The sequence below is a fragment of the Loxodonta africana genome, chromosome 5 (assembly GCF_030014295.1).
Source record: "Loxodonta africana isolate mLoxAfr1 chromosome 5, mLoxAfr1.hap2, whole genome shotgun sequence".
NCBI classification, from domain to species: Eukaryota; Metazoa; Chordata; class Mammalia; order Proboscidea; family Elephantidae; genus Loxodonta; species Loxodonta africana.
Genome location: NC_087346.1, coordinates 110,586,922 through 110,613,444, shown reverse-complemented (window position 1 = coordinate 110,613,444; position 26,523 = coordinate 110,586,922). Strand labels below are relative to the sequence as shown.

At 37.4% G+C, this 26,523-nt stretch overlaps 1 protein-coding gene across 1 annotated transcript in view; it reads right to left on the bottom strand.

The window, feature by feature from the left end:
* The window catches only part of GABRA2 (gamma-aminobutyric acid type A receptor subunit alpha2), a 178,811-nt gene that overhangs the window by 70,767 nt on the left and 81,521 nt on the right, over window positions 1-26,523 (bottom strand). Inside the window, 4 exon segments of the mRNA XM_023549858.2 lie at window positions 859-1,011; window positions 2,496-2,639; window positions 7,980-8,062; window positions 8,840-9,060. Of these exon segments, the coding sequence (XP_023405626.2) occupies window positions 859-1,011; window positions 2,496-2,639; window positions 7,980-8,062; window positions 8,840-9,060 (601 nt within the window).

Below are 26,523 nucleotides of genomic sequence, written 5' to 3'. Positions count from 1 at the left end.
CATCCCTCAACACTTGGCTCAAATGTTAACTTAGCTACTGAATCAGTGCTGTTGTTTTCTATAACAGCTTGTATATACCTCTATTTTCATGCCTTCACCTTGAGTTTTCATTCCGTTTCCCTGCCTGGTTATTCTACCGTGCTCCACTACAGTGAGCTGATTCAGTGCAGAAACGGTATTTCAGCTGTACTGTATTTGCATCTCCAGGACCTGGTGCAGTTCCGGCAGAGTGGATTCACAATAAAACTTTCCTAAGTGAATGACTGGACCAGACACACAAAGGTAATCAATCTACTTTGTCTCAAAATGTGCTCAGCCTAGTTCACATATTTTAAAATGCCATAATTATATTTCCATGCATGATATTAATCAAAATCAACTTTTTTATTAAACATGCTAATGGAAGTAAGATTTTCCTCTCATCCACCTTTTTACATTAAAGTATAAAATATCTATCTATATCTAAAAACAAAAGCAAAATAAACAAAAAATAAACATCTGAAAACAAAACATATAAAGCCTAGAAATATGGTACTGCCATACTCAAACTTTTGAGCGAATTCTCCTTATACAAACATGGAGACAAATGTTGACAAGTAATATGATGCAGTATAAAGAAGGCTTAATTTATTTCTAGAGGGTCTAAGTACTCTTTATATCCTTTAGCAGTGTGATATTAACTGCACTGACTGTATTTTACCTGTCTGAGCCTCAGTTTCTTCCTATCTAAGGTGAAACCAATACTTCCTCCCCACACACTGCTAAGCATTGATGCAACAATCAAATAAAAGAATGCTTTTGAAAGCACACTGTGAAATATAATGTGTTGTCCAACAAAGTGTGTAGTTCTTCACTCACCAAACACAGTTCTCGCAGGCACAGATTCTCGGTTAAGCCAGAATGACACTTGAGAGAGAATGACAGTCATGATGCAAGGCAGATACGTCTGAATCACAAAGTACCCAATCTTTCTTTTCAAGTGGAAATGAGCTGTCATTACAGTATATTCACCTGGAAGAAAAATTTAAGAAGCTTAAGGAACTGTAATAGTCAATAGTCTGAACATTTTAAAAATGGAAGGGATTAGAGAAACAACAGTCTCTAATAAAAAAAAAAAATCACAAATATGACATGAAAAGCATATCACCTTTAAGTGTCTTATTAGCATATCAAAGGCATTTAAAGGAGAATTTTAATATTACAAAAAATCTTGTACTGCAGTTCCATGGCTACAGTGTTCATTTCTCTATGTTGTGCTTATTTACCACGTGGTTGAGGAATTCATGAATGCTCTGCAACAAGGGTTATCGAGTTTGCTCAGGTTCCTCCACCACATTGGCTCCAGCCTCAATTCTCTGTGCTGATCTAACTCAGTCTTCTGGTTCCTTAAAAAATTATTCTCTGGCCATGTCTTAGTTTCTTACTGCTGCTGTAACAGAAATACCACAAGCAGGTAGCTTTAACTAACAGAAATTTATTTTCTCACAGTTTAGGAGGCTAGAAGTCCAAATTCAGGGCACTGGCTCTACGGGGAGGCTTTCTCTTCTCTTTTGGCTCTGGGGGAAGGTCCTTGTCTCTTTCAGCTTCTCTTCCTTGGTTCCTTGGTGATCTCTACATGGCATCGATCTTTCTCCATTTATGGTTCCTTTCTTCTGTGCCTGATTTGCAATTTTTATATCTCAAAGGTGACTGGTTTAAAACACACCCTATACAGACAGGGTCTCAGTATCTTTAAGAAATCTCTATCTCTAAATGGGATTACATTCACTGGAATAGGGGTTAGGGTTTTATAGTACATATTTTGGGGGCACACAATTCAATCCACAACAGGCTACATCTGGTAAAGGCTGATCTCCTGGCATGATTTTCCACCTTTAACCCTGTCACCAATTCTGAATTTCTCACGGTTTTCTAGCTGTTGTAATTCATGTCGGTCAGTTCTATCTGATCCTCATAGCTAGCTTCCTTTCTGTTCTGAGTTTTACTTATTGCCGGATGTAAGATGATTAGTGTACACAGCTGCTTTTCTTAGATGAGGGTGGCCCTTCGAGAGGACATCAGCTTTTCCACACAGGCCAGCAATTATTATCCATAAATCGAGAGTTGCATAATCATAAATTATACAAGATTAAAAAAAAAAAATTTTTTTTTTTTTTTGGAAAACTAAGAAACTGTAACACTTGTTGGATGGTAAATGTTAAAATGAACTTGCATGAGAAGACACATTTCTCAAATAAGTAGTATCTTTCAGGCCAGAGTTTCTCAGACTTTAACATGCATGTGAATCTTCTGTAAATCTTGCTAAAATGAAGATAGTGATTCAGTAAGGGGTGGGACCAGAGATTCTGAATTTCTAAAAAGCCTCAAACACAATCTATGCTGCTGGTCCTTGGACCACAAGAGCAAAAGATTTTAGGCAATCTGGCAGATTACAAAGGACTTTAATCTGTTAACTTTCTTAGGCACTATCATTTCTTTAAATCCATTTTACTAACCTGTACTGGATTTAATTGTCTCCTTTCCAATTGATTGGCCCAGGAGATCATACTGATTTAACCTGGAGCCATCAGGAGCAACTTGTACTGAATCAGATGCATTGTAAGTCCAAATATAGGTGACCTCTGAGGTTGTATATGCATCTATAGGAAATAAAGAGAAAAAAAATCTTTTTAAGCACTTTAGTAAGATCCACCAACAGATTACAACATCAAAGATTGTGTACTGCATAGAGTCACTGTTTACTAAAAAAGTTGATTTTTATAGATGACATTTTTTAGGACGAAAATGTGTCCTTAGAATTTACAACTTCAATACCAAGGGTAGGAAGCAGAAGAAAGATACAATGAGGAGTGTGAGAGTGCTTTCATTGCAACCATTTTGAAAGGTAAAGAGAAAATTTCTCCTCATGGCCAGCAAATTCACTGGGCCCTGAAATGGCTAAAGCATCCCCCTTAACCTCAAGAAAGTAGAATGAAGACATTGTGGCAAACAAGTTATGGATGATGTGCATGTCCAAAGCCCAGCTAAAGAGTTTATCTTAGAAGTAGCAAGCATTCATGAAACACCAGTCATAATCCATGATATTTGTTTCTGGAAATAAAAGCAACCTAGTTAAGAATTTAATGACTTAGCTATCATGATATAATGAATTTCATTAGAAGAATGAGAACTACTTACTGCAGAACATGTAAAATAAATCAGAATCCTACAGTTGTATCAAGTCGCAAACCCTTTTAAAAACATGATTGTTTTTTAAATGAATTAGCACGGATCTCACTGGACTGCACTTTCCCAGGATTGCAGTTAGCACAACTACACAGAGATCAGGATTAACACACATAGAGACCAGGTATAAATTTCTGATTTATTTGGCCATTGATGCAGAACTTAACAGAAGTGAGGTCTCTCTAGAGCTGGCATGCAGGCAACATATCTTGTCTTACCTTTCCTTGACCCTGGCATCTTCCTTGTCCCTGTATGCCCTGTGGGCTGTACGCAGGCAGGGTCACACCAGTGTTAAATAAACAGACAGTTCTTGCTACACTGTTGCCCTTTTGAAGAACTTTTATGTATTTTTGCTTGTGGGAATTTTTTGAAATATTAGGAACTCCTAGTTCTTGAGCAACACTCAGCATTTTTGTCACATTCTCCATTAAGGGAGAGAAAACCCAGTTATCCCTGGCAATTAATTTCTCTGCCTCCAGCTCTCCTGGCCACTGGGAAGCTAATTTCCCTACCATCTGTAAGTTTTTTACTTTAATCCCTGGGGGGTGCAAACAGTTAATGCGTATGGTTGCTAACCAAAAGGTTGCAAGTTCAAGTCCACCCAGTGAGAGGCACCTCGGAAGGAAGGCCTAGCAATGTACTTCCAAAAAATCAGCCGTTGAAAACCCTGTGGAACACAGTTCTGTTCTGTCACACATAGGTGCCAGGAGTCAGAGTCGATCAACAACTAGATTTATTTTATTTTTTTATGCTGAGGGGGTTCTGATACTGAACTTGATCCAAGGTCTGTGATCACAAATCAATTCCTACTAAAGTATCAGTAACAAGACCATCAATGTTTATGAGCTCATATCTTATTCTCTGTGTGGTCTTTTAGTGACATATTGTAATGTGGTGGCATAGTGGTTAAGAGCTACAGCTGCTAACCAAAAGGTCGGTAGTTCAAATCTACCAGGCATTCCTTGGAAACCCTATGGGGAAGTACTACTCTGTCCTATAGGGTCACTATGTGTAGGAGTCGACTTGACGGCAACAGTTAATGTTGTCTGGTTTTGTGAATGTCATTTCTAAATGTTAATATCAGTGAAGCACTGTTTTCACTTACATGTATTTACCCACATAAAAATAATTTTTTAATTTTTTATAAGTAAATGGAGTCTCTGGGTAGTGCAAATGGTTAAGTGCTGGGCTATTAACCAAAAGGTGGTCAGTTCAAACCTACCCAGAGGCTCCTTGGAAGAAAGCCTAGCAATATGCTTGCAAATAGTCACAGCTATGAAAACCCTATGAAGTTCAGTTCTACTCTGCATACATGGGGTTTCTGTGAGCCAGAAATGACTAGACGGCAACTAGTTTGTATTTTTGTTTCTTTAATAAGTAAATTATATTATGTGAGACAATTTGTGAAATGGTATTCTAAAAGCATACATATGTGTTTTTCTTAAATATGTATATTTGTATACATATATATATATTTTTCTAAATAGCAAAGAAATATTCATATAAAGTATATGTATTTATGAGTAAACTATAGTTATTTTTAAGGTCTGAAATATTTATTAATTTAAATTAGTTAATCACTAATGAGACTGCTGAGAAGATTAAATAAGGAATAACATTTGTAATGTGGATAATTAACAACCCATCTGCAGATCATCAAGTGGTTTGTTTTGTACCACTGGACAAAATATACCCTATGAATACATATCCTCTTTTCAATCTGATTTCCAATGGCATAGACTTTAATACATCCAAAGGACATATCACATGGGCCATTTTACATCAGAAGGGCCTCCTGACACTAAGGGGTTACAAATGTCTTAGTAACTTATGAAGATTTTTATAAAAATGGGAACAATTTCACCACTTTTGAATTTGAATCCAACTTTTAAATAAGAATAAAATAAAATGAAACCCTAAAAATGTTATGCCACTTCTAAGAAACTACCTAACAAGACTCTGCTCAATTCATGTCTGTACCTCTAGCTTTTGGTACAGTGCCAGACACAGAGAAAAATGGCTCAGTTCATTCTTGCTGGGTAAATGAATAAACTCATAATGTTTTAACTCTGTTATTTACTGTTAGGGAAGATAGGAAACTGGAGAAGAGACCAAGAATACATTTCTAAAAATGATCGATCCTTCACAGGCCTTTTGAAAAAGCAGTTACCACATTTAATTAGATGTGTCCAGTTTTTTTTTTTTTTTAGATTTTAGGTCTGATGAGGGAAGATGTAGCGGAAAATTCTGCAATGCAGATTGGAGGGTCTTCCTGGTACACTAACACAGGCACAAACCAGAAGGCCATTACAATGTATCTCAATAAAGTACAAAAGGAGAGAAAGGTGGTTTGTTTTTACAAAACTCTATTATAAATTCTATCTTCTAAACAATTATAGTTAAATATGTTAAATAATCCATTTTTGACTCCTGTTGCTGCTGTTAGGTGCCGTTGAGTCAGTTCCTACTTACAGTGACCCTACGTACGACAGAAGGAAACACTGCCCAGTCCTGCACCATTCTCAGGATCGTTGTTATGCTTGAGCCCTCTGCTGCAGCCACTGTGTCAACCTACGCTTCATTACACATCAGACGCATATTAACCCATTCTTATTCTTTGTTAAAAAATACCCCAAAACTATTAATTTTTATCCAGAAGACAAATTACATTTTATTTTGGGCTAATATACGGTTATGCATAGACTTAGAGGAAGTTTTAAATCAATTTAAACAATAAAGAAAAATATGAAGGTGGGAGACAATAGGAATGAAAACAAAAAAAACTGAATTCACATTGTAAATATTTAAAAATTTCTATCAATTATTATTTTTTTGTGTGTGTATGTGTGTAGTGAGGGGACTTTTCAATGGGAAAAATAAATATGTTGCAGTAAAATCATAGCTGCTTATACGGCACTGTGTTTTTTTTATACTAAATTTTGCTGTGCCAACTTTTTAAAGTTTGACTTGATTTGCTGGTCAATTACTCCACACTAGTTTCCGTATTTTTAACACACGCATCAAGCACATAATATGGGCAAGGAAAAGATAGAAAAAAAAATGGAATACACAAATTGTTTATTCACTGTGTCAGAAAAATAAACATGAAAGAAACAAAATTAAAAATAATGATTTAAACAGAAAAGGAGCTACAACAAACTGTTATCCACATCACTTCTAGATACAGAAAAACCTTAACTGCTAAACTCTCAAAAATATAATATGCTACTACTCTGTATTTGCTGCATAAGGAATACTTTAAGTTTCATTTAAAAGATCTCTCAGGTACATTTTTTCTTTTTTTTTTATTTTCTGAATTGAGACGTCACATCATTTATGCTTGACGTCTTAATGACACTACCTTGTCCATGGAAAAATGCCTTTCCTTCTTACATCATCACTGTATCTTGAATAAATCTTTTTTTTAGCATCCAGGCTTCTCAATTTTCTCTTTAATGCAACTTATGTAATGCAAATGAGTTCTTCTCCCTTGCCTCTGCTCTGGTATTCTGAGCATCATGTTTACATTGTATAACATGATTGACTACCTTTAATAATTTTGGAAGAGGTGCCAGTATTAAAGTGACGGTTTCCATGACGATAAAAGAAGGCTTTGTAGTTAAACAAAGAGGAGATTCTCAAAGAAAATTGAGAACTGACATCTTTTGTAAGAATGTACAGAACAAACAAGATTGAACTTCAAATTCTGCAAAACCATGATCACCAAAGTAATCAGGGAGTTTTGCATGCATATTAGCCATCATTCTTCCTCCTTCCTTTCCCCCCTTGATACAGTTTATGAGAAGCCACATTATTTGATCACATGTATTTTAAAAAAAAATAGTTTTTTTTTTATTTTATAAGGTGAGAGAGCTGCATTTCTGTTAAACAGAGAATAAAAAGTCAAAAGCTGCCCAGAATGTACAAAGATAGGGGTGCCAGAAAGAGCATGGTTTCTAAAAAGGTCAGGCGATAGGACGCGCTCACACAGAGAAAAGCTGCTTAGCAGGTCCATGAATTTATCTCGAGCTTGCTCTGAATGCCTTGATGCCTTGAGGGCCCAGGGAGATGACCTGACCTTCCCTCTTTTCAGTTATTCCAGGAGTGTGAATGCTGCTATTGGCATACAAGGTATAAGCAGTGACCTAAAGAATGCCAAAGGCACAGAGCCTTTTCTGAAAGTTTCTGTGTACACAGAAGGGGCGTGCATGTAGCAATCCAGCTACATCATTTCCTTCAGATTTATTTTAGGAAATTAAAAAAAATTCCCTTCCATTAGTTAGAAAATAAAAAGACAATTGTTTCTGTGCCTGCTATTTTCAACAGGGTGATTACCACTTTAATAAACAATAGAGTTTGTACTTTACCGTTCATTTTTAGTTGACACAAAAGAAACACTCATGCCTTTGGAATGTGCTAGCACTTTGAAAAGAAGGTAAATGACATTTTCTCGACCTTCGAGGAACTCACGGTCTAGTTTTACACTTGTGGATACATGACGCCCTTTATTAACAATGAAATAATTGATAATTTAAACACTATGATAAAAATATAATGATATTTGAGAAATATCATAGGGCTAGCCAATTAGTTCCTTGAGGGCAATCAGCATACCTTTTACTGCTGTATCTTACTGAAAAAGTATTACACATTCTGTAATATGAGAAGAAACGAAGAAACTACACATCCAAGCAGTGCTGGTACTATCTCTGATATTATTGACCCAAAACATGTACCTTCATCCCTGTACTTACAGCTGCCAAACTTCAGAGGACATGAATGGGCATCCATCGGAAAATCCTCCAAGTGCATTGGACATTCAGCTTGTACTGTAAGCCTAAAAGTCAAAAGTCCACTCTTTGTTTAAGTAAGTTGGCAAGGCAAGATAAAGTATGTCACTGTCGTCAACAGAATTCATGATAAGGCAGGGCCTTCATAACAGCATCACATTAGGCTAACATTTAAATACATTTTTGTTCTTTCATATTTAAGTGAATTTTCAGAAGACATTGCCATATGTAAAATTTGAGCTCAAGGAACAATAATATTTATTAAAATTATACTTTACCCAGCCATTTTGAATTCTGGTTTTTTACAAAATAAAGAAGTAATACACGGATTTTTAAAGGGTATTCAATATAGCTGCAGACCTTGTTAAATAAAAACTGCATCTTTGAATTTAATATATATATATATTTCTTTTAGGGTAATTTCATAAAATGAATCAAAATATCAAATTAAATTAAGGCCTGCTTAAAAATCACTTAAAATTTTAATGGGGATCTGATGAGATTTTAAATATAAAGTTACATGCAGGTATAAAACAAATTTCAAATAATGGCGTTTAAAACTCTACTTAATTAAAATGCAGTATGCACAATAAACAACCAAAAAATAAATTCTTAATAACTGAGGCAATTCTTAAGTTTTAACATATTAAGATGAGAGTAAATACTATTTTACCTTTTTTTTTTAATAGCAAAGCAATTACAGGTACTTCAATCATCAGTTATGAAAAATCTTTAACTTGTATTAATATCTGACAGCTAGATTAGCTGACTAACACATGGATTTCTCAGCATTTAAATACGACATATCAAACCTGAAAACATACCGCATTGTATATAGCAGAGTCCCATCATCCTGTATTCGAAGCAGTTTATTCGGCATTGTCATATTATGAGCTACCGATTTTTTCCCATTGTGAAAGAAGGTATCTGGTGTCCATATTTTGCTAGCCATTAAATTGTTAAGTCGAAGGATGTTCATAGGACCTTTAAATTTTAACCGTTCATCTTTCCATTTTTGTCGAAAGAAAACATCTATTGTATATTCCTGAAATGTAAAATGGCATGCCTATGAAAATAATAAAATTATCATACACAACAAGAACACTACAGAAATGCACCAAAAATAGAATTTTGAGGTAGGTTAAAAAAGAGTTATATTGTGAGAAGCAGATTTTGAATCAGAAAGATCATTCCTTTGCTTATCGATAAATTTTGCCATTTATAATGTGATAAAACCAAAAATAAACAGAAGCTGTTGAGTAGATTCCAACTCATAGTGACTCCATGTGTGTCATAGTGGAACACAGCTCTATAGGGTTCTCAGTGGCTGTGACCTTTCAGAAGTAGATCATCAGGCCTTCCTTCCAAGACGCTTCTGGGTGGATTTGAGTTGCCAACCTTTCGGTTGGTGGTCGAATGCATAACCATTTGGGCCACCCAGGGACTCGTATAATGGGATGACACATATGCCTTCCCAGAATTAGCTACATATTTTTGTGAAAAGAAAATAATAAATTTACTTTGTCTGGCCTCTTTCAGTTGAACTAGATCTCAGACAAACTGCTTTACTGCATTCTATAGTTTAGAACTGTTTGGAGAGGTGGCATATGCTTGAAAGGGTCTGGATGAATTGTTTTAAGTATATCTCAAGAACGAATGAGCACGCAGCTTTCCCAATAGCCAAAAAAAGAGAGAGAGAGAAAGAAACAACTATGAAGCACGCTGTCAGATCTATATGTCATCTCCTGTTGCCAAAGAAGCTGTAAAATATTTCTTTTTTAAATCCTAAAAAATGGTGAGATCATATTGTCAGCAAGGATGTTAGAGGCCATTAATTTCAATAAAGTTTATTTCATGAAATTAGTTGTAATACAAGTACTTTTACAAGTTGTTAGAATACTTAAATATGAATATTTTGCAAATAAATTCTCTCATACATATTTTAAAATATTCATACAGACCAGCTAATGATCAATTCCTCCATTATCACTTTCCAATACTGTAACATATCTGGGTATCCCTCTCTCTCTGCCTTTCTCTCCCTCCATTGCTCCTCCTTCCCTCCTCTCTAGCTCTCTCCTTCCCTCTGTCTCTCTACCTCCTCTATCTCTGTCTCTCCCTTTCTATATCTCTTAAGAGAGAACACCTTCCATTTAGATGAGATATGCAATTCATACTTGTGCTTAATACTGACAATCGTTTATATTAGCAGCCACGGAGTCAATTTCAGACCATGGCAACACTATGTATGCAGAGTAGAATTACTCCTATGGAGTAGTTTTCAAGGCTGTGACCTTTCACAAGCAGGTCAACAGGCACCTGTCCTCAGAGGCGCCTCTGGTTGGGTTTGAACCACCAACCTTTTGGCTAGTAGTCAGTGCTTAACCATTTACAACACCCAGGAACTACCCTGACAATCATAGCGTTAACCTTTTTTTTTCAATGTATGTTTGTGCAAACTCTTACATTATAAATAATTAAAATGTTTACTCATACACCTGAGATTGGAACTTCAGAAACTATCCTTTCAGCACAAACCCACAGTCACCAAACATTTGAAAATAAGCACCTCAGCAATTGGAAATTTCACAAAACTAAAATTGTGTTTGGTAAAAAAAAAGGATAGATTAAAAAGGTCATATATTTCTGATATTACCAAATCATCTGTACAAATCTGAATCAAGTAAGCGATTCCCAGTAATCTCTCAAAAATAGAATGAATGATGATAGTAAGTGTCAATCACAGAAAATGACATATGAGTACAAAATTATCAGGGTCTCTGGGTTGTGCTTCTAAACCTTATGAAAAAAGTTCATAACGTACTTCACCTTCAGTTTATGCAGTCCAGTCATTTTTTTTTCATGTTTACACTCCATCTAAACAAAATTCAATAATAATAATAAAAAACCTAGATTAAGAGGTGAGTCCTTGTTATAAGTTTTTATGCACGTGTTCCTTTCTAATTGTCTTCCCTCAATTCCCAGTTCACTGGAAATACATACGGTATTTACTTTTCCAGGCAAACAATATTTTTTATGACTTTGTAATAAATCTTCAAAAGATCTTTTCATCTTTGAAAAATTACGGTATGTTTCCTCTGCTTCAGAAATTATGACAATAATCTCCTAGAGACCTACCACATAGGAGAGTTAATGCTGACAAACAGAACATTTCAGGTGATCTTTTTAAAAACTGGTTTCGGGAATACCATTTACTTTTGAACATTCACGGTGACCCATATGACCAGTCAACCTATCCTTCATGATCTGTGCCTCTTCTTTCCATCCCCACCACCTACACTCATATTTCCTCTAGACAATCTTAATAACTCCCACTCCCTGTCATTACCCAATAGAGCAAGTTTCCCATCTGCTGGGGTCGGGCACTCTAATCAAAACCACACCTCCAGACCCTTGAACACCTGGAAAATACATAATCAGCTCTTTCTGTATCTTTATAACTTGTAAATTTCTCCATTACTGGAGGACCACATATTGCAATCACATGCTTGCTCCTCTGCCTCCCAAAGAGCTTACAAATCTTGGCGGAAAGAACCATGGTTCTTATTTTGTTTTCAGACATAAAAAATATAAATAATATTACAAATAACTTATAATGACCATCCTGGCAGGAACATTACAACAAATATTATTGAACCCCTCTCCCCCCAGTTTATTCTTCCTCAATCAAATCTCTCCACTTTCTGAGGAAATAATTATCTTGAATTTGGTGTTTATCATTCCCATATATGTAGCTACATATTGTGCCACATTTTTAACAATTATATAAATAGTATAAGAAGTCTTACTGAGTGCCTACTATGTGCTGCTATGAGTTGGAATCAACTCCACGGCAGTGGGTTACTATGTGCCAAAGGAGCCCTGGTGGTGCTGTGGTTAAGCTCTGGGCCGCTAACAGAAAGGTCGGCGGTTCGAACTCACCAGCCACTCCATGAGACAAAGATGTGGCACCTGCTTCCGTAAAGATTTACAGCCTTGGAAACCTTACGAGGCAGTTCTACTCTGCCCCATAGGGTCGCTATGAGTCAGGAATTGACTCAATAGCAGTGGGTAGGTAGGTGGCATAAATGGTTTGCACTACTAACCTAAAGATTGGTGGTTCGAAGAAGTCAGCAGTTCGAATCCACCAGGCGCCCCTTGGAAACTCCCTGGGGCAGATCTACTCTGTCCTATAGGGTCGCTATGAGTCAGAATTGACTCGACGGCAGTGGGTGGTGGGTGGATGTATATTTTACTGAAACTTGATATTTTCACTTACATTTTTGGTATTTATTCATGATAATACATCTAGCACTCTTTGATTCATTTTCATGGCTCTGTGTTATTACATTGTAAAAGTTTTTCAAAATACATTCACCTTTTGTCCTTGTTCTTAAATATTTGTTCCATGTCCAATTTGTTACCATCACAAGCAATATGCTATGAAAATCCTAGCATAATAATTTTAGCACACATATGTTAAGACTAACTCTAGACCAGAAGTCACCAGACATTTTCCATAAAGGGCCAGTTAGTAAATATTTTAGGCTTTGCAGGCCATAGTTCACTGTCACTACTACTCAACTCTGTTACTGTAGTGTGAAAGCAGCCACAGAAAATACACAATAAGCATGGCTATGATCAAAATAAAACTGTTTACAAAAATAGGGCTGCCTAGATTTGGCCCACGGGTCATAAAATGCAGACCCCTGCTCTAGACTAACTACAAATGGGACTACTGGAATTTATTATATGTGCATCTTCAAAACAATCAGATATTACCAAATTGAACTCCTAAGAGGTGTATAAATTTATATTCCCACTATTGTTATTACTGTTAGTTGCTGTCAAGTGAATTCCAACTCATGGTGACCCTATGTTTGCAGAGTAGAATTGTTCCATAGAGTTTTCAAGGAAGCAGATGGCTAGGCCTGTCTACCGAGGCACTTCTAGGTGAGTTCGAACTGCCAACCTTTCAGGTAGTAGTGGAGTGGTTAACTGTTTATGCCAACCAGAAACCCACTAGTTGGTGGTGTTGTTAGGTGCCATTGAGTTGGTTCCAACTCATAGACACCCTGTGTACAACACGATGAAACACTTCCCAGCTCTGCGCTATCCTCACAATTGTTACTATGTTTGAGCCCACTGTTGCAGTCATTTTGTCAATCCATCTCATTGAAGGTCTTCCTCCTTTTCGCTGACCCTCTACTTTACCAAGCATGATGTTCTTCTCCAGGGATTGGTCTCTCTAGTAGTGTATGAAAATTGTTTCTTCATATCTTGGTATGGACAGAATATTTCATTGCAGACATTTTGATTGGTGCTGAATGGTTCATAGTAGCTACCACTGGGGTTTCTCTGTTGACTAGTGAAACTTAACAGCTCTTCATATGTTTATTAACATTCTAGTTTTCTCTTCAATTAATTGTTCATTTCACCTATTCTGTTGCCTTCTAGGTTGCTTGTCTTTTTCTTATTGAGTTATAGAAGTTCTTTATATTTATGCCCTAACCCGTTCTTATAGAACTTCTGCAACTCAATAAGAATCATTCCTATAATAAAAATACACAAAATATTATAAAGTTATTCCCTTTTTTCTAAAGATGTAGAAGTTTTCATTTTACATTTAGTTCTTTAATCCACCTGAAATTTCTGTATGATATGAGATAAAGGTCCAACTTTTTTTTTTTCCACCCCAAATAAAATGGCCATTTTCTAGCTCCATGTTGCCCCGTCCATCTTTACTCACAGATAATGCAATAGCATTTCTGTCGTGAATCTAGTGTCCACGTACGTGTTGGTCTATTTCTGAGCTTTACATTCCAAACTGACGATTACTACACCTTTATAAACTTTGTATTCATAGTATTTTCATTATTGTTTAATTCAAAATATTTTGTAATTTACCTCCTGTTTTTTTGAAATCTAGGAAACACTGTGAAGTATGTTTTTATGTTTCCAGATATATTGATTTTTTTGAATTATATTTTTGTCATTGCTGCTCAATTTTACTACATTTGTGGTAAGAGACGAGGTTCTGCAAGAAAGCAATTCTTTGCAATTAATTGAAATGTCAGTTTTTTTTTTTTTAATTCAATGTAAACATCCACACCTTTTAATGGTCAGTCCGTTTACCTTTATTATTAATATATTTGGACATGTCTTGTGGCTATATATTTTTTTTAATTTTTATTGTGCTTTAAGTGAAAGTTTACAAATCGAGTTAGTCTCTCATACAAAAGTTGATATACACCTTGCTATATACTCCTAATTGTTCTCCCCCTAATGAGACAGCACACTCCTTCCCTCCACTCTGTACTTTCGTGTCCATTCGGCCAGCTTCTGACTCCCTCTTGCTCTCTCATCTCCCCTCCAGACAGGAGATGACAACAGTCTCACATGTCTACCTGATCCAAGAAGCTCACTCTTCACCAGTATCATTTTCTATCCCACAGTCCAGTCCAATTCCTGTCTGAAGAGTTGGCTTTGGGAATGGTTCCTGTCTTAGGCTAACAAAAGGTCTGGAGACCCTGACCTCCGGGGTCCTTCTAGTCTCAGTCAGACCATTAAGTCTGGTCTTTCTACGACAATTTAGGGTCTGCATCCCATTGCTGTCCTGCTTGCTCAGGGGTTCTCTGTTGTGTTCCCTGCCAGGGAAGGCATCGGTTGTAGCCAGGCACAACCTAGTTCTTCAGGTCTCATGCTGATGTAGTCTCTGGTTTATGTGGTCCTTTCTGTCTCTTGGGCTCATAGTTACCTTGTGTCTTTGCTGTTCTTCATTCTCCTTTGCTCCAGGTGGGTTGAGACCAATTGATGCATCTTAGATAGCCTCTTGTTAGCGTTTAAGACTCCAGAAGCCACTCTCCAAAGTGGGATGCAGAATGTTTTCTTAATTGATTTTATTATGCCCACTGACTTAGATATCCCCCGAAGCCATGGTTCCCAAAACCCCGCCTCTCCTATGCTGGCCTTCAAGGCATTCAGTTTATTCAGGAATCTATTTTGCCTTTAGTTTAGTCCAGTTGTGCTGACCTCGTCTGTATTGTGTTGTCTTTCCCTTCACCTAAAATAATTCTTATCTACTATCTAATTATCTAATTAGTCAAAGCCCCTCTCCCTTCCTCCCTACCCCCCCATAACATCAAAGGATATTTTCTTCTCTGTTTAAACTATTTCTCCAGTTATTATAAGAGAGGCCTTATACAATATTTGTCCTTTTGCAACTAATTTCACTCAGTGTAATGCCTTCCAGTTTCCTCCATGTTATGAAATGTTTCACAGATTCATCACTGTTCTTTATCGATGTGTAGTATTCTACTGTGTGACTATACCATAATTATCCATTCATCCGTTAATGGGCACCTTGGTTGCTTCCACCTTTTTGCTATTGTAAACAGTGCTGCAATAAACATGGGTGTGCATATATCTGTTTGTGTAAAGCCTCTTATTTCTCTAGGATATATGCCAAGGGCTGGGATTGCTGGATCTAATGGTAGTTCTATTTCTAGCTTTTTAAGGAAGTGCCAAATCAATTTCCAAAGTGGTTGTACCATTCTACATTCCTGCCAGCAGTGTATAAGTGTTCCAGTCTCTCCACAACCTCTCCAACATTTATTATTTTGTGTTTTTTGAATTAATGCCAGCCTTGTTGGGGTCAGATGGAATCTCATTGTAGTTTTGATCTGCATTTCGCTAATGATTGTGAGCATTTCCTCATGTATCTGTTAGCTACCTTCTTTAGTAAGGCGTCTGTTCATATCCTTTCCCCATTTTTTAATTAGGTTGTTTGTCTTTTTGTAGTTGAGTTTTTGCAGTATCATGTAGATTATAGAGATCAGACGGTGATCTGAAATATCATAGCTAAAAACTTTTTTCAAGTCTGTGAAGTCTTTGGATGAGCATAGGTGTTTGATTTTTAGGAGCTCCCAGTTATCTGGTTTCTGTTCTGCATGGTTAGTAATGTTTTGTTTACTGCTTATGCCATGTAATAGGGCTCCTAGCCTTGTCCCTATTTTTTCTTCCATGATAGTTATTGTTTTAGGTTTTCTATCTAGGTCTTTGATTCATTTCAAGTTCGTTTTTGTGTATGGTACGAGGTATGCATCTTGTTTCATTTTTTTGCTGATGGATATCCAATATGCCAGAATGATTTGTTAAACAGACTGTCTTTTCCCCAATTAACTGACTGCGTGCCTTTGTCAAATATCAGCTGCTCATATGTGGGTGGATTATGTCTGGATTCTCAGTTCTGTTCCATTGGTCTATGTATTTGTTGTTATACCAGTACCAGGCTGTTTTGACTGCTTTGGCGGTATAATAGGCTCTAAAATCACGTAGAGTGAGGCCTCTCACTTTGCTCTTCTTTTTCAGTAATGCTTTCCTTATCTGGAGCCTCTTTCCTTTCCATATGAAGTTGCTGACTTGTTTCTCCATCTCGTTAAAGAATGTCATTGGAATTTGGATCGGAATTGCGTTGCATCTATAGATCACTTTTGGTAAAATAGACATTTTTACAACGTTAAGTCTTCCTATCCATGAGCATGGTATGTTTTTCCACTTATGTAGGTCTCTTTTGCTTTCTTGCAGAAGTGTTTCATAGTTTTCTTTGTATAAGTCTTTTACATCTCTGGTAAGATTCATTCCTAAGTATTTTATCTTCTTGGGGGCTACTGTAAACGGTATTGATTGGGTGATTTCCTCTTCGACATAGTTGAGTTTTTACAGCATCATGTAGATTTTAGAGATCACACATTGATTAGAAATGTCATAGCTAAAAGCTTTTTCACAGTATGTAGGTAAACTTTTTACTCTTTTGGTGAAGTCTTTGGATGAGCATAGGTGTTCGATTTCTAGGAGTTCCCAGTAATCTAGTTTCTCTTCTGCACTGTTAGTAATTTTTTTTAATAATTTTTATTATGCTTTAAGTGAAAGTTTACAAATCAAGTCAGTCTGTCACATATAAGCTTATATACACCTTACTCCATACTCCCACTTACTCTCCCCTAATGAGTCAGCCTGCTCCCTCCTTCCAGTCTCTCCTTTCATGACAATTTTGCCAGTTTCTAACCCTCTCTACCCTCCTATCTCCCCTCCAGACAGGAGATGCCAACACAGTCTCAAGTGTCCACCAGATATAAGTAGTTCACTCTTCGTCAGCATCTCTCTCCAACCCATTGTCCAGTCCCTTCCATGTCTGATGAGTTGTCTTCAGGAATGGTTCCTATCCTGGGCCAACAGAAGGTTTGGGGACCATGACTGCCAGGATTCCTCTAGTCTCAGTCAGACCATTAAGTCTGGTCTTTTTATGAGAATTTGGGGTCTGCATCCCACTATTCTCCTGCTCCCTCAGAGGTTCTCTGTTGTGCTCCCTGTCAGGGCAGTCATAGGTTGTGGCCGGGCACCATCTAGTTCTTCTGGTCTCAGGATGATGTAAGTCTCTGGTTCATGTGGCCCTATCTGTCTCTTGGGCTCATAGTTATCATGTGACCTTGGTGTTCTTCATTCTCCTTTGATCCAGGTGGGTTGAGACCAATTGATGCATCTTAGATGGCCGCTTGTTAGCATTTAAGACCCCAGACGCCACATTTCAAAGTGGGATGCAGAATGTTTTCATAACAGAATTATTTCGCCAATTGACTTAGAAGTCCCCTTAAGCCATAGTCCCCAAACCCCCGCCCTTGCTCTGCTGACCTTTAAAGCATTCAGTTTATCCCGGAAACTTCTTTGCTTTTGGTCCAGTCCATTTGAGCTGACCTTCCGTGTATTGAGTATTGTCCTTCCCTTCACCTAAAGTAGTTCTTATCTACTAACTAATCAGTAAATAACCCTCTCCCTCCCTCCCTCCCTGTCCCCCTCGTAACCACAAAAGTATGTGTTCTTCTCAGTTTATACTATTTCTCAAGATTTTATAATAGTGGTCTTATACAGTATTTGCCCTTTTGCCTCTGACTAATTTCAGGATATGCCTTCCAGGTTCCTCCAAGTTATGAAATGTTTCACAGATTCGTCACTGTTCTTTATCGATGCGTAGTATTCCATTATGTGAATATACCATAATTTATTTAACCATTCATCCATTGATGGACACCTTGGTTGCTTCCAGCTTTTTGCTATTGTAAACAGTGCTGCAATAAACATGGGTGTGCATATATCTGTTCGTGTAAAGGCTCTTATTTCTCTAGGGTATATTCCGAGGAGTGGGATTTCTGGGTTGTATGGTAGTTCTATTTCTAACCGTTTAAGAAAACACCAGATAGATTTCTGAAGTGGTTGTGCCATTTTACATTCCCACCAGCAGTGTGTAAGAGTTCCAATCACTACGCAGCCTCTCCAACATTTATTATTTTGTGTTTTTTGGATTAATGCCAGCCTTGTTGGAGTGAGATGGAATCTCATCGTAGTTTTAATTTGCATTTCTCTAATGGCTAATGATCGAGAGCATTTTTTCATGTATCTGTTAGCTGCCTGAATATCTTCTTAAGTGAAGTGCGTGTTCATACTCTTTGCCCACTTTTTGATTGGGTTGTTTGTCTTTTTGTAGTTGAGTTTTAAAAGAATCGTGTAGATTTTAGAGATCAGGTGCTGGTCGGAGATGTCATAGCTGAAAATTCTTTCCCAATCTGTAGGTGGTCTTTTTACTCTTTTGGAGAAGTCTTTAGATGAGCATAGGTGTTTCATTTTTAGGAGCTCCCAGTTATCTTGGTTTCTCTTCATCATTTTTGGTAAGGTTTTATATTCTGTTTATGCCTTGTATTAGGGCTCCTAAGGTTGTCCCTATTTTTTCTTCCATGATCTTTATCGTTTTAGTCTTTATGTTTAGATCCTTGATCCACTTGGAGTTAGTTTTTGTGCATGGTGTGAGGTATGGGTCCTGTTTCATTTTTCTGCAAATGGATATCCAGTTATGCCAGCACCATTTGTTAAAAAGACTATCTTTTCCCCAATTTACTGACACTGGGCTTTGGTCAAATATCAGCTGCCCATATTTGGATGGATTTATACCTGGGTTCTCAATTCTGTTCCATTGATCTACGTGCCTGTTGTTCTACCAGTACCAGGCTGTAATGACGACTGTGGCTGAATAATATATTCTAAAATCTGGTAGAGTGAGGCCTCCCACTTTGTTCTTCTTTTTCAGTAATGCTTTACTTACCCAGGGCTTCTTTCCCTTCCATATGAAGTTGGTGATTTGTTTCTCCATCACATTAAATTTGTCATTGGAATTTGGATCGGAAGTGCATTGTATGTATAGATGGCTTTTGGTAGAATAGCCATTTTCACTATGTTATGTCTTCCTATCCAGGAGCAAGGTGTTTTTCCCCTTATGAAGGTCGTATTTAGTTTCTTGCACTAGCACTTTGTAGTTTTATTTGTATAGGTCTTTTACATCTTTGATAAGGTTTATTCCTAAGTATTTTATCTTCTTGGGGGCTACTGCGAATGGTATTGATTTGGTGATTTCTTCTTCGATGTTCTTTTTGTTGATGTAGAGGAATCCAAGTGATTTTTTATGTTTATCTTATAATCTGAGACTCTGCCAAACTCTTCTATTAGTTTAAGTAGTTTTCTTGAGGATTCCTTAGGGTTTTCTGTGTATAAGATTATGTCATCTGCAAATAGAGATAATTTTACTTCCTCCTTGCCAATCCGGATGCACTTTATTTCTTTGTGTAGCCGAATTGCTCTGGCTAGGACTTCTAGCACAATGTTGAATAAGAGCGGTGATAAAGGGCATCCTTGTCTGGTTCCCGTTCTCAAAGGAAATGCTTTCAGGTTAGAGTGATGTTGGCTATTGGCTTTGTATAGATGCCCTTTATTATGCTGAGGAATTTTCCTTCAATTCCTATTTTGCTGAGAGTTTTTATCATAAATGGGTGCTGGACTTTGTCAAATGCCTTTTCTGCATCAATTGATAAGATCATGTGGTTTTTGTCTTTTGTTTTATTTATATGGTGGATTACATTAATGGTTTTTCTAACATTAAACCAGCCTTGCATCACCAGCCTTGCATACCTGGTATAAATCCCACTTGGTCGTGGTGGATTATTTTTTTGATATGTTGTTGAATTCTATTGGCTAGAATTTTGTTGAGGATTTTTGCATCTATGTTCATGAGGGATATAGGTCTGTAATTTTCTTTTTTTGTGGTGTCTTTACCTGGTTTTGGTATCAGGGATATGGTGGCTTCATAGAATGAGTTAGGTAGTATTCCACCATTTTCTACGCTTTGAAATACCTTTAGTAGTAGTGGTGTTAAACCTTCTCTGAAAGTTTGGTAGAACTCTGCAGTAAAGCCGTCCGGGCCCAGGGTTTTTTTTGTTGGGATTTTTTTGATTACCTTTTCAATCTCTTTTTTTTGTTATGGGTCTATTTAGTTGTTCTACTTCTGATTGTGTTAGTTTAGGTAGGTAGTGTTTTTCTAGGAATTCGTTTCTTCTAGGTTTTCAAATTTGTTAGAGTACAATTTTTCGTAATAATCTGGTATGATTTTTTAATTTCAGTTGGGTCTGTTGTGATGTGGCCCATCTCATTTCTTATTTGGGTTATTTGTTTCCTTTCCTGTATTTCTTTAGTCAGTCTGGCCAATGGTTTATCAATTTTGTTATTTTTTTCGAAGAACCAGCTTTTGGCTTTGTTAATTCTTTCAATTGTTTTTCTGTTCTCTAATTCATTTAGTTCAGCTCTAATTTTTATTATTTGTTTTCTTCTGGTGCCTGATGGATTCTTTTGTTGCTCACTTTCTATTTGTTCAAGTTGTAGGGGCAGTTCTCTGATTTTGGCTCTTTGTCCTTTATGTATGTGTGCATTTATCGATACAAATTGACATCTGAGCACTGCTTTTGCTGTGGCCCAGAGGTTTTGCTAGGAAGTGTTTTCATTCTCATTGCATTCTATGAATTTCTTTATTCCCTCCTTAATGTCTTCTATAACCCAGTGTTTTTTCAGCAAGGTATTGTTCAGTTTCCAAGTATTTGATTTCTTTTCCCTAATTTTTCTGTTATTGATTTCCACTTTTATGGCCTTGTGGTCTGAGAAGATGCTTTGTAATATTTCGATGTTTTGGATTCTGCAAAGGTTTGTTTTATGACCTAATATGTGGTCTATTCCAGAGAATGTTCCATGTGCGCTAGAAAAAAAAGTATACTTTGTAGCTGTTGGGTGGAGTGTTCTCTATAAATCTATAAGGTCAAGTTGGTTGATTGTAGCAGTTATGTCTTCCATGTATCTGTTGAGCTTCTTATTGGAAGTCCTGTCCTTCTCCGAAAGTGGCGAGTTGAAGTCTCCTACTATAATAGTGGAGGTGTCTGTCTCACTTTTCAGTTCTGTTAAAGTTTGTTTTATGTATCTTGCAGCCCTGTCATTGGGTGCATAAATATTTAATATGGTTATATCTTCCAGGTCAATTGTCCCTTTTATCATTACGTAGTGTCCATCTTTATCCTTTGTGGTGGATTTAAGTTTAAAGTCTATTTTGTCAGAAATTAATGTTGCTACTCCTGCTCTGTTTTGCTTATTGTTTGCTTGATATATTTTTTTCCATCCTTTGAGTTTTAGTTTGTTTGTGTCTCTAAGTCTAAGGTGTATCTCTTGTAGGCAGCATATAGACGGATAGTGTTTCTTATCCAGTCTGAGACTCTCTGTCTCTTTATTGGTGCATTTAGTCTGTTTACATTCAGCGTAATTATAGATAAGTATGTGTTTAGTGCTGTCATTTCGATGCCTTTTTGTGTGTGTTGTTGACAATTTCATTTTTCCACTTACTTTTTTGTGCTGAGACGTTTTTCTTTGTAAATTGTGTTCCTCATTTTCATAGTAGTTGACTTTATGTTTGCTGAGTCGTTATGTTTTTCTTGGTTTTTAGAGTTATGGAGTTGTTATACCTCTTTGTGGTTACCTTAATATTTACCCCTATTTTTCTAAGTAAAAACCTAACTTGGATTGTCCTATATCGCTTTGTTTCCTGCTCCATATGGTAGTTCTATGCCTCCTGTATTTAGTCCCTCTTTTTGATTATTGTGATCTTTTACATATTGACTTCAATGATTCCCTGTTTTGAGCATTTTTTTTCTTTTTGAAATTAATCTTAATTTGTTTTTGTGATTTCCCTGTTTGAGTTGATATCAGGATGTTCTATTCTGTGACCTTGTGTCGTGCTGGTATCTGATATCATTGGTTTTCTGACCAGACAATTTCCTTTAGTATTTCTTGTAGCTTTGGTTTGGTTTTTGCAAATTCTCTAAGCTTGTGTTTATCTGTAAATGTTTTAATTTCACCCTCACATTTGAGAGAGAGTTTTGCTGGATATATGATCCTTGGCTGGCAGTTTTTCTCCTTCAGTGCTCTATATATGTTATCCCATTGACTTCTTGACTGCATGGTTTCTGCTGAGTAGTCTGAACTTATTCTTATTGATTCTCCTTTGTAGGAGACCTTTCTTTTATCCCTGGCTGATTTTAAAATTTTCTCTTTATTGTTGGTTTTGCCAAGTTTGATGATAATATGTCTTGGTGATTTTCTTTTTGGATCAATCTTACATGCGGTTTGATGAGCATCTTGGATAGATATCCTTTCGTCTTTCATGATGTCAGGGAAGTTTTCTGCCAACAGATCTTCAACTATTCTCTCTGTATTTTCTGTTATCCCTCCCTGTTCTGGGACTCCAATCACACACAAGTTATTCTTCTTGATAGAGTCCCACATGATTCTTAGCGTTTCCTCATTTTTTTTTAATTCTTTTATCTGATATTTTTTCAGCTATATTGGAGTCAATTTTCTTGTCCTCCAGATCCCCCACCCTGCATTCCAATTGCTCGAGTCTGTTCCTCTGACTTCCTATTGAGTTGTCTAATTCTGTAATTTTACTGTTAATCTTTTGGATTTCTGAATGCTGTCTATGGATCCTTGCAGCTTATTAATTTTTCTACTATGTTCTTGAATAATCTTTTTGATTTCTTCAACTGCTTTATCAGTGTGTTCCTTGGCTTTTTCTGTAGATTGCCTTATTTCATTTCTGAGGTCATCCCTGTTGTCTTGAAGCATTCTTTAAATTAGTTTTTTATATTCTGCATCTGGCAATTCCAGGATTGTATCTTCATTTGGGAAAGATTTTGATTTTTTAGTTTGGGGAGTTGTAGAAGCAATCATGGTCTGCTTCTTTATGTGGTTTGATATCGACTGCTGTCTCCGAGCCATCTCTAAGATATTGTAGTGATTTATTCTATATTTGCTCACTGAGTCTTATCTTGTTTTGTTTTCTTTCAATATACATAGATGGGCTACTAGATTGCACTGTCTTGATTTTTGTAGCCCTTGACTCACTTATGTCCTATTACCAGCTGGTTTGGGCTGTTACCAGATATATAAGCCTGAGAGTCCATTCACCATTCTTGAGTAGAATCTGATTTGGGGTCATCAAGTGTGTGGTGCAGACTGTCACCTATCCACCTAGAGAGGTAGTGGTGATAGTTGTGTGCACCAGATTCTAGTATCAGCAGGGGTTCACACTCCAGTGGGGTCAGGATGCTGACAGGCTTCCCCCAAGTGCCACTGAGGTAGATGTGTCTCTATTCCTAAAGCACTTTGGTGGGTGGGCTCTGCAGCTGTACCTTAGGCCCCCAATGCAAGTACCTCTACAGACTGGTAGGTGTCACCCTCCTTAGACCCCTAAGGCAGGAGGCTAGGTGGTCTGCGGGGAGCTTCAGCCCTCAGTTCCCTGTTGTGGGTGAGGGCTATGTTGAATACGCAGAGATATCAGACCTGGGAAATTTGTCTTTCCAGTAATCCGCTAAAACAATTACAGTCAGATCCCTATCAGAATTGACTTTGCATTATAATAGCCACCTTGTTCCCTGTAGGGATGAAAGCCCAAGACTGTGGATCACATATGCTTGGCTGGAGCTGGTTCTGTATTTTTAGTGCAATTAGGGAAGGATTTTTGGTCCCTGGGTTTTTTGTAGCTGCTTCTCTCAGGCCAGGAGAATGGGTTAGGAAAAGACCAAAAAAGAAAGAAAAACCGCAGAGCACTTCACTCTCTGGCTCGGGAAATTCCAATGTTAATGAAGCCGCCTGGGAAGGGGAGGGTAGGGTTCGGATAAATAGGAGAGAGTAGCACCCCAGAATATAGACAAAGTTACTTATCTTGCTTGGGATGACTGTTTTATCTGAGATTCCCAAGGGGCGTGTCGACTGTGTGTGCTGGCTGGGTAGAGATTGCCCCCGAGGGTGATGTCCGCATCCTGTGCTTGCACTGTCTCAGAAGCCGTGGTTAGTTCCTCTGCTCCCAATCCAAAGCCCAGCACCAAGGTTCCCCGGCTGGGACGCTGCACTCCCGGCTCCAAAACCAGTCGTGGCCTCCCAGTGACTTCTCCTCCTGTCAGCCGCGTTGCTGCGCTGTCTGCGTGCACTGGCTGGGCTTCCCCCAAGGTCACTTCTGGGGGCTAGGGCTGCATCCCGTGTTTGTGCCGTCTCAGGATGCCGTGCTCAGCTCCCCTGCACCCAGTCCAAAGCCCGGCACCAAGGTTTCCTGACTGGGATGCTGGCTCCAGGTTCCGAAAACAGTCGCTGCTTCCCCGTGGTTGTTCGTTCTCAGTCTCTGTCACTCAGGTCAACTCTTTAGATGTGTTTGATGGTCAGGGTTCGTAGATTGTCATGTATGTGATCGATTCACTTGTTTTTCCGAGTCTTTGTTGCAAGAGGGATCGGAGGTAGCTTCTACCTAGTCAGCAATCTTGGCCCCGCCTCTATGTTTTATATACTGTTTGTGCCATGTATTAGGGCTTCTAGCCTTGTCCCTACTTTCTCTTCCATGATCTTTATTGTTTTAGATTTTAGATTTAGGTCTTTGGTCCATTTTGAGTTAGTTTTTGTGCATGGTGTGAGGTATGGGTCCCGTTTCATTTTTTTGCAGATGGATATCCAGTTATGCCAGCACCATTTGTTAAAGTGACTTTTCCCCATGTAACTCACTTTGGGCCTTTGTCAAATATCAGCTGCTCATATGTGGATGCATTTATGTCTGGATTCTCAATTCTGTTCTATTGGTCTATGTATCTGTTGTTATACCAGTACCAGGCTGTTTTGACTATTGTGGTGGTATAATAGGTTCTAAAATCTGGTAGAGTGAGGCCTCCCACTTTGTTCTTCTTTCTCAGTAATGCTTTACTTATCCGGAGCCTCTTTCCCTTGCATATAAAGTTGGTAATTTGTCTCTCCATCTCATTAAAAAATGTCGTTGGAATTTAAATTGGAATTGCATTCTATCTATAGGTCACTTTTGGTAGAATGGACATTTTTACAATGTTAAGTCTTCCTTTCCATGAGCAAGGTATGTTTTTCCACTTATGTAGCTCTCTTTTGGTTTCTTGCAGTAGTGTCTCACGTTTTTTTTTTTTTTTTTTTTTTGTATAGGTCTTTTACATCTATTTTATCTTTTTGTGGGCTACTGTAAATGGTATTGATTTGGTGATTCAATGCTCTTTTTGTTGGTGTAGAGGAATCCCACTGATTTATCTATGTTTATCTTGTATCCTGATACTCTGCTGAACTCTTCTATTAGTTTCAGTAGTTTTCTTGCGGATTCTTTAGGGTTTTCTGTGTATATGATCATGTCATCTGCAAATAGAGATACCTTTACTTCTTCCTTACCAGTCTGGATACCCTTTATTTCTTCATCTAGCCTAATTGCTCTGGCTAGGAGCTCCAACGCAATGTGAATAAGAGTGGTGATAAAGGGCATCCTTGTCTGGTTCCTGATCTCAAGGGGAATTCTTTCTGACTCCACATTTCAAATGATGTAGGCTGTTGGTTTTGTGTAAATGCCCTTTATTATGCTGAGGAATTTTCCTTGTATTCCTACTTTGCTGAGAGTTTTTATCAGGAATCGGTGTTGAAATTTGTCAAATGCCTTTTCTGCACCAATTGATAAAATCATGTGATTCTTCTCTTTGGATTACATTGTTTTTCTAATGTTGAACTATCCCTGCATACCTGATATGAATCCCACTTGGTCATGGTGAATTATTTTTTTGATATGTTGTTGGAATCTATTGGCTAGAATTTTGTTGAGTATTTTTGCATCTAAGTTCATGAGGGATATAGGTCTGTAATTTTATTTTTGTCGAGTTTTTACCTAATTTTGGTATCAGGGATATGTTGGCTTCATAGAATAAGCTTGGTAGTATTCTGTCCTTTTCTATGCTCTGAAATACCTTTAGTAGTAGTGGTGTTAACTCTTCTCTGAAAGTTTGGTAGAACTATGAAGTGAAGCCATCAGGGCCAGTGCTTTTTATGGTTGGGAGTTTTTTGATTATCTTTTCAATCTCTTCTTTTGTTATGGGTCTATTTAATTGTTCTATCTCTGTTTGTGTTAATTTAGGTAGGTAGTATGTTTCTAGGAATTCATCCATTTCTTCTAAGTTTTCAAATTTGTTAGAATACAATTTTTCGTAGTAATCTGATATGATTCTTTTATTTCCAGTTGGGTCCATTGTAATATCACCCATCTCATTTT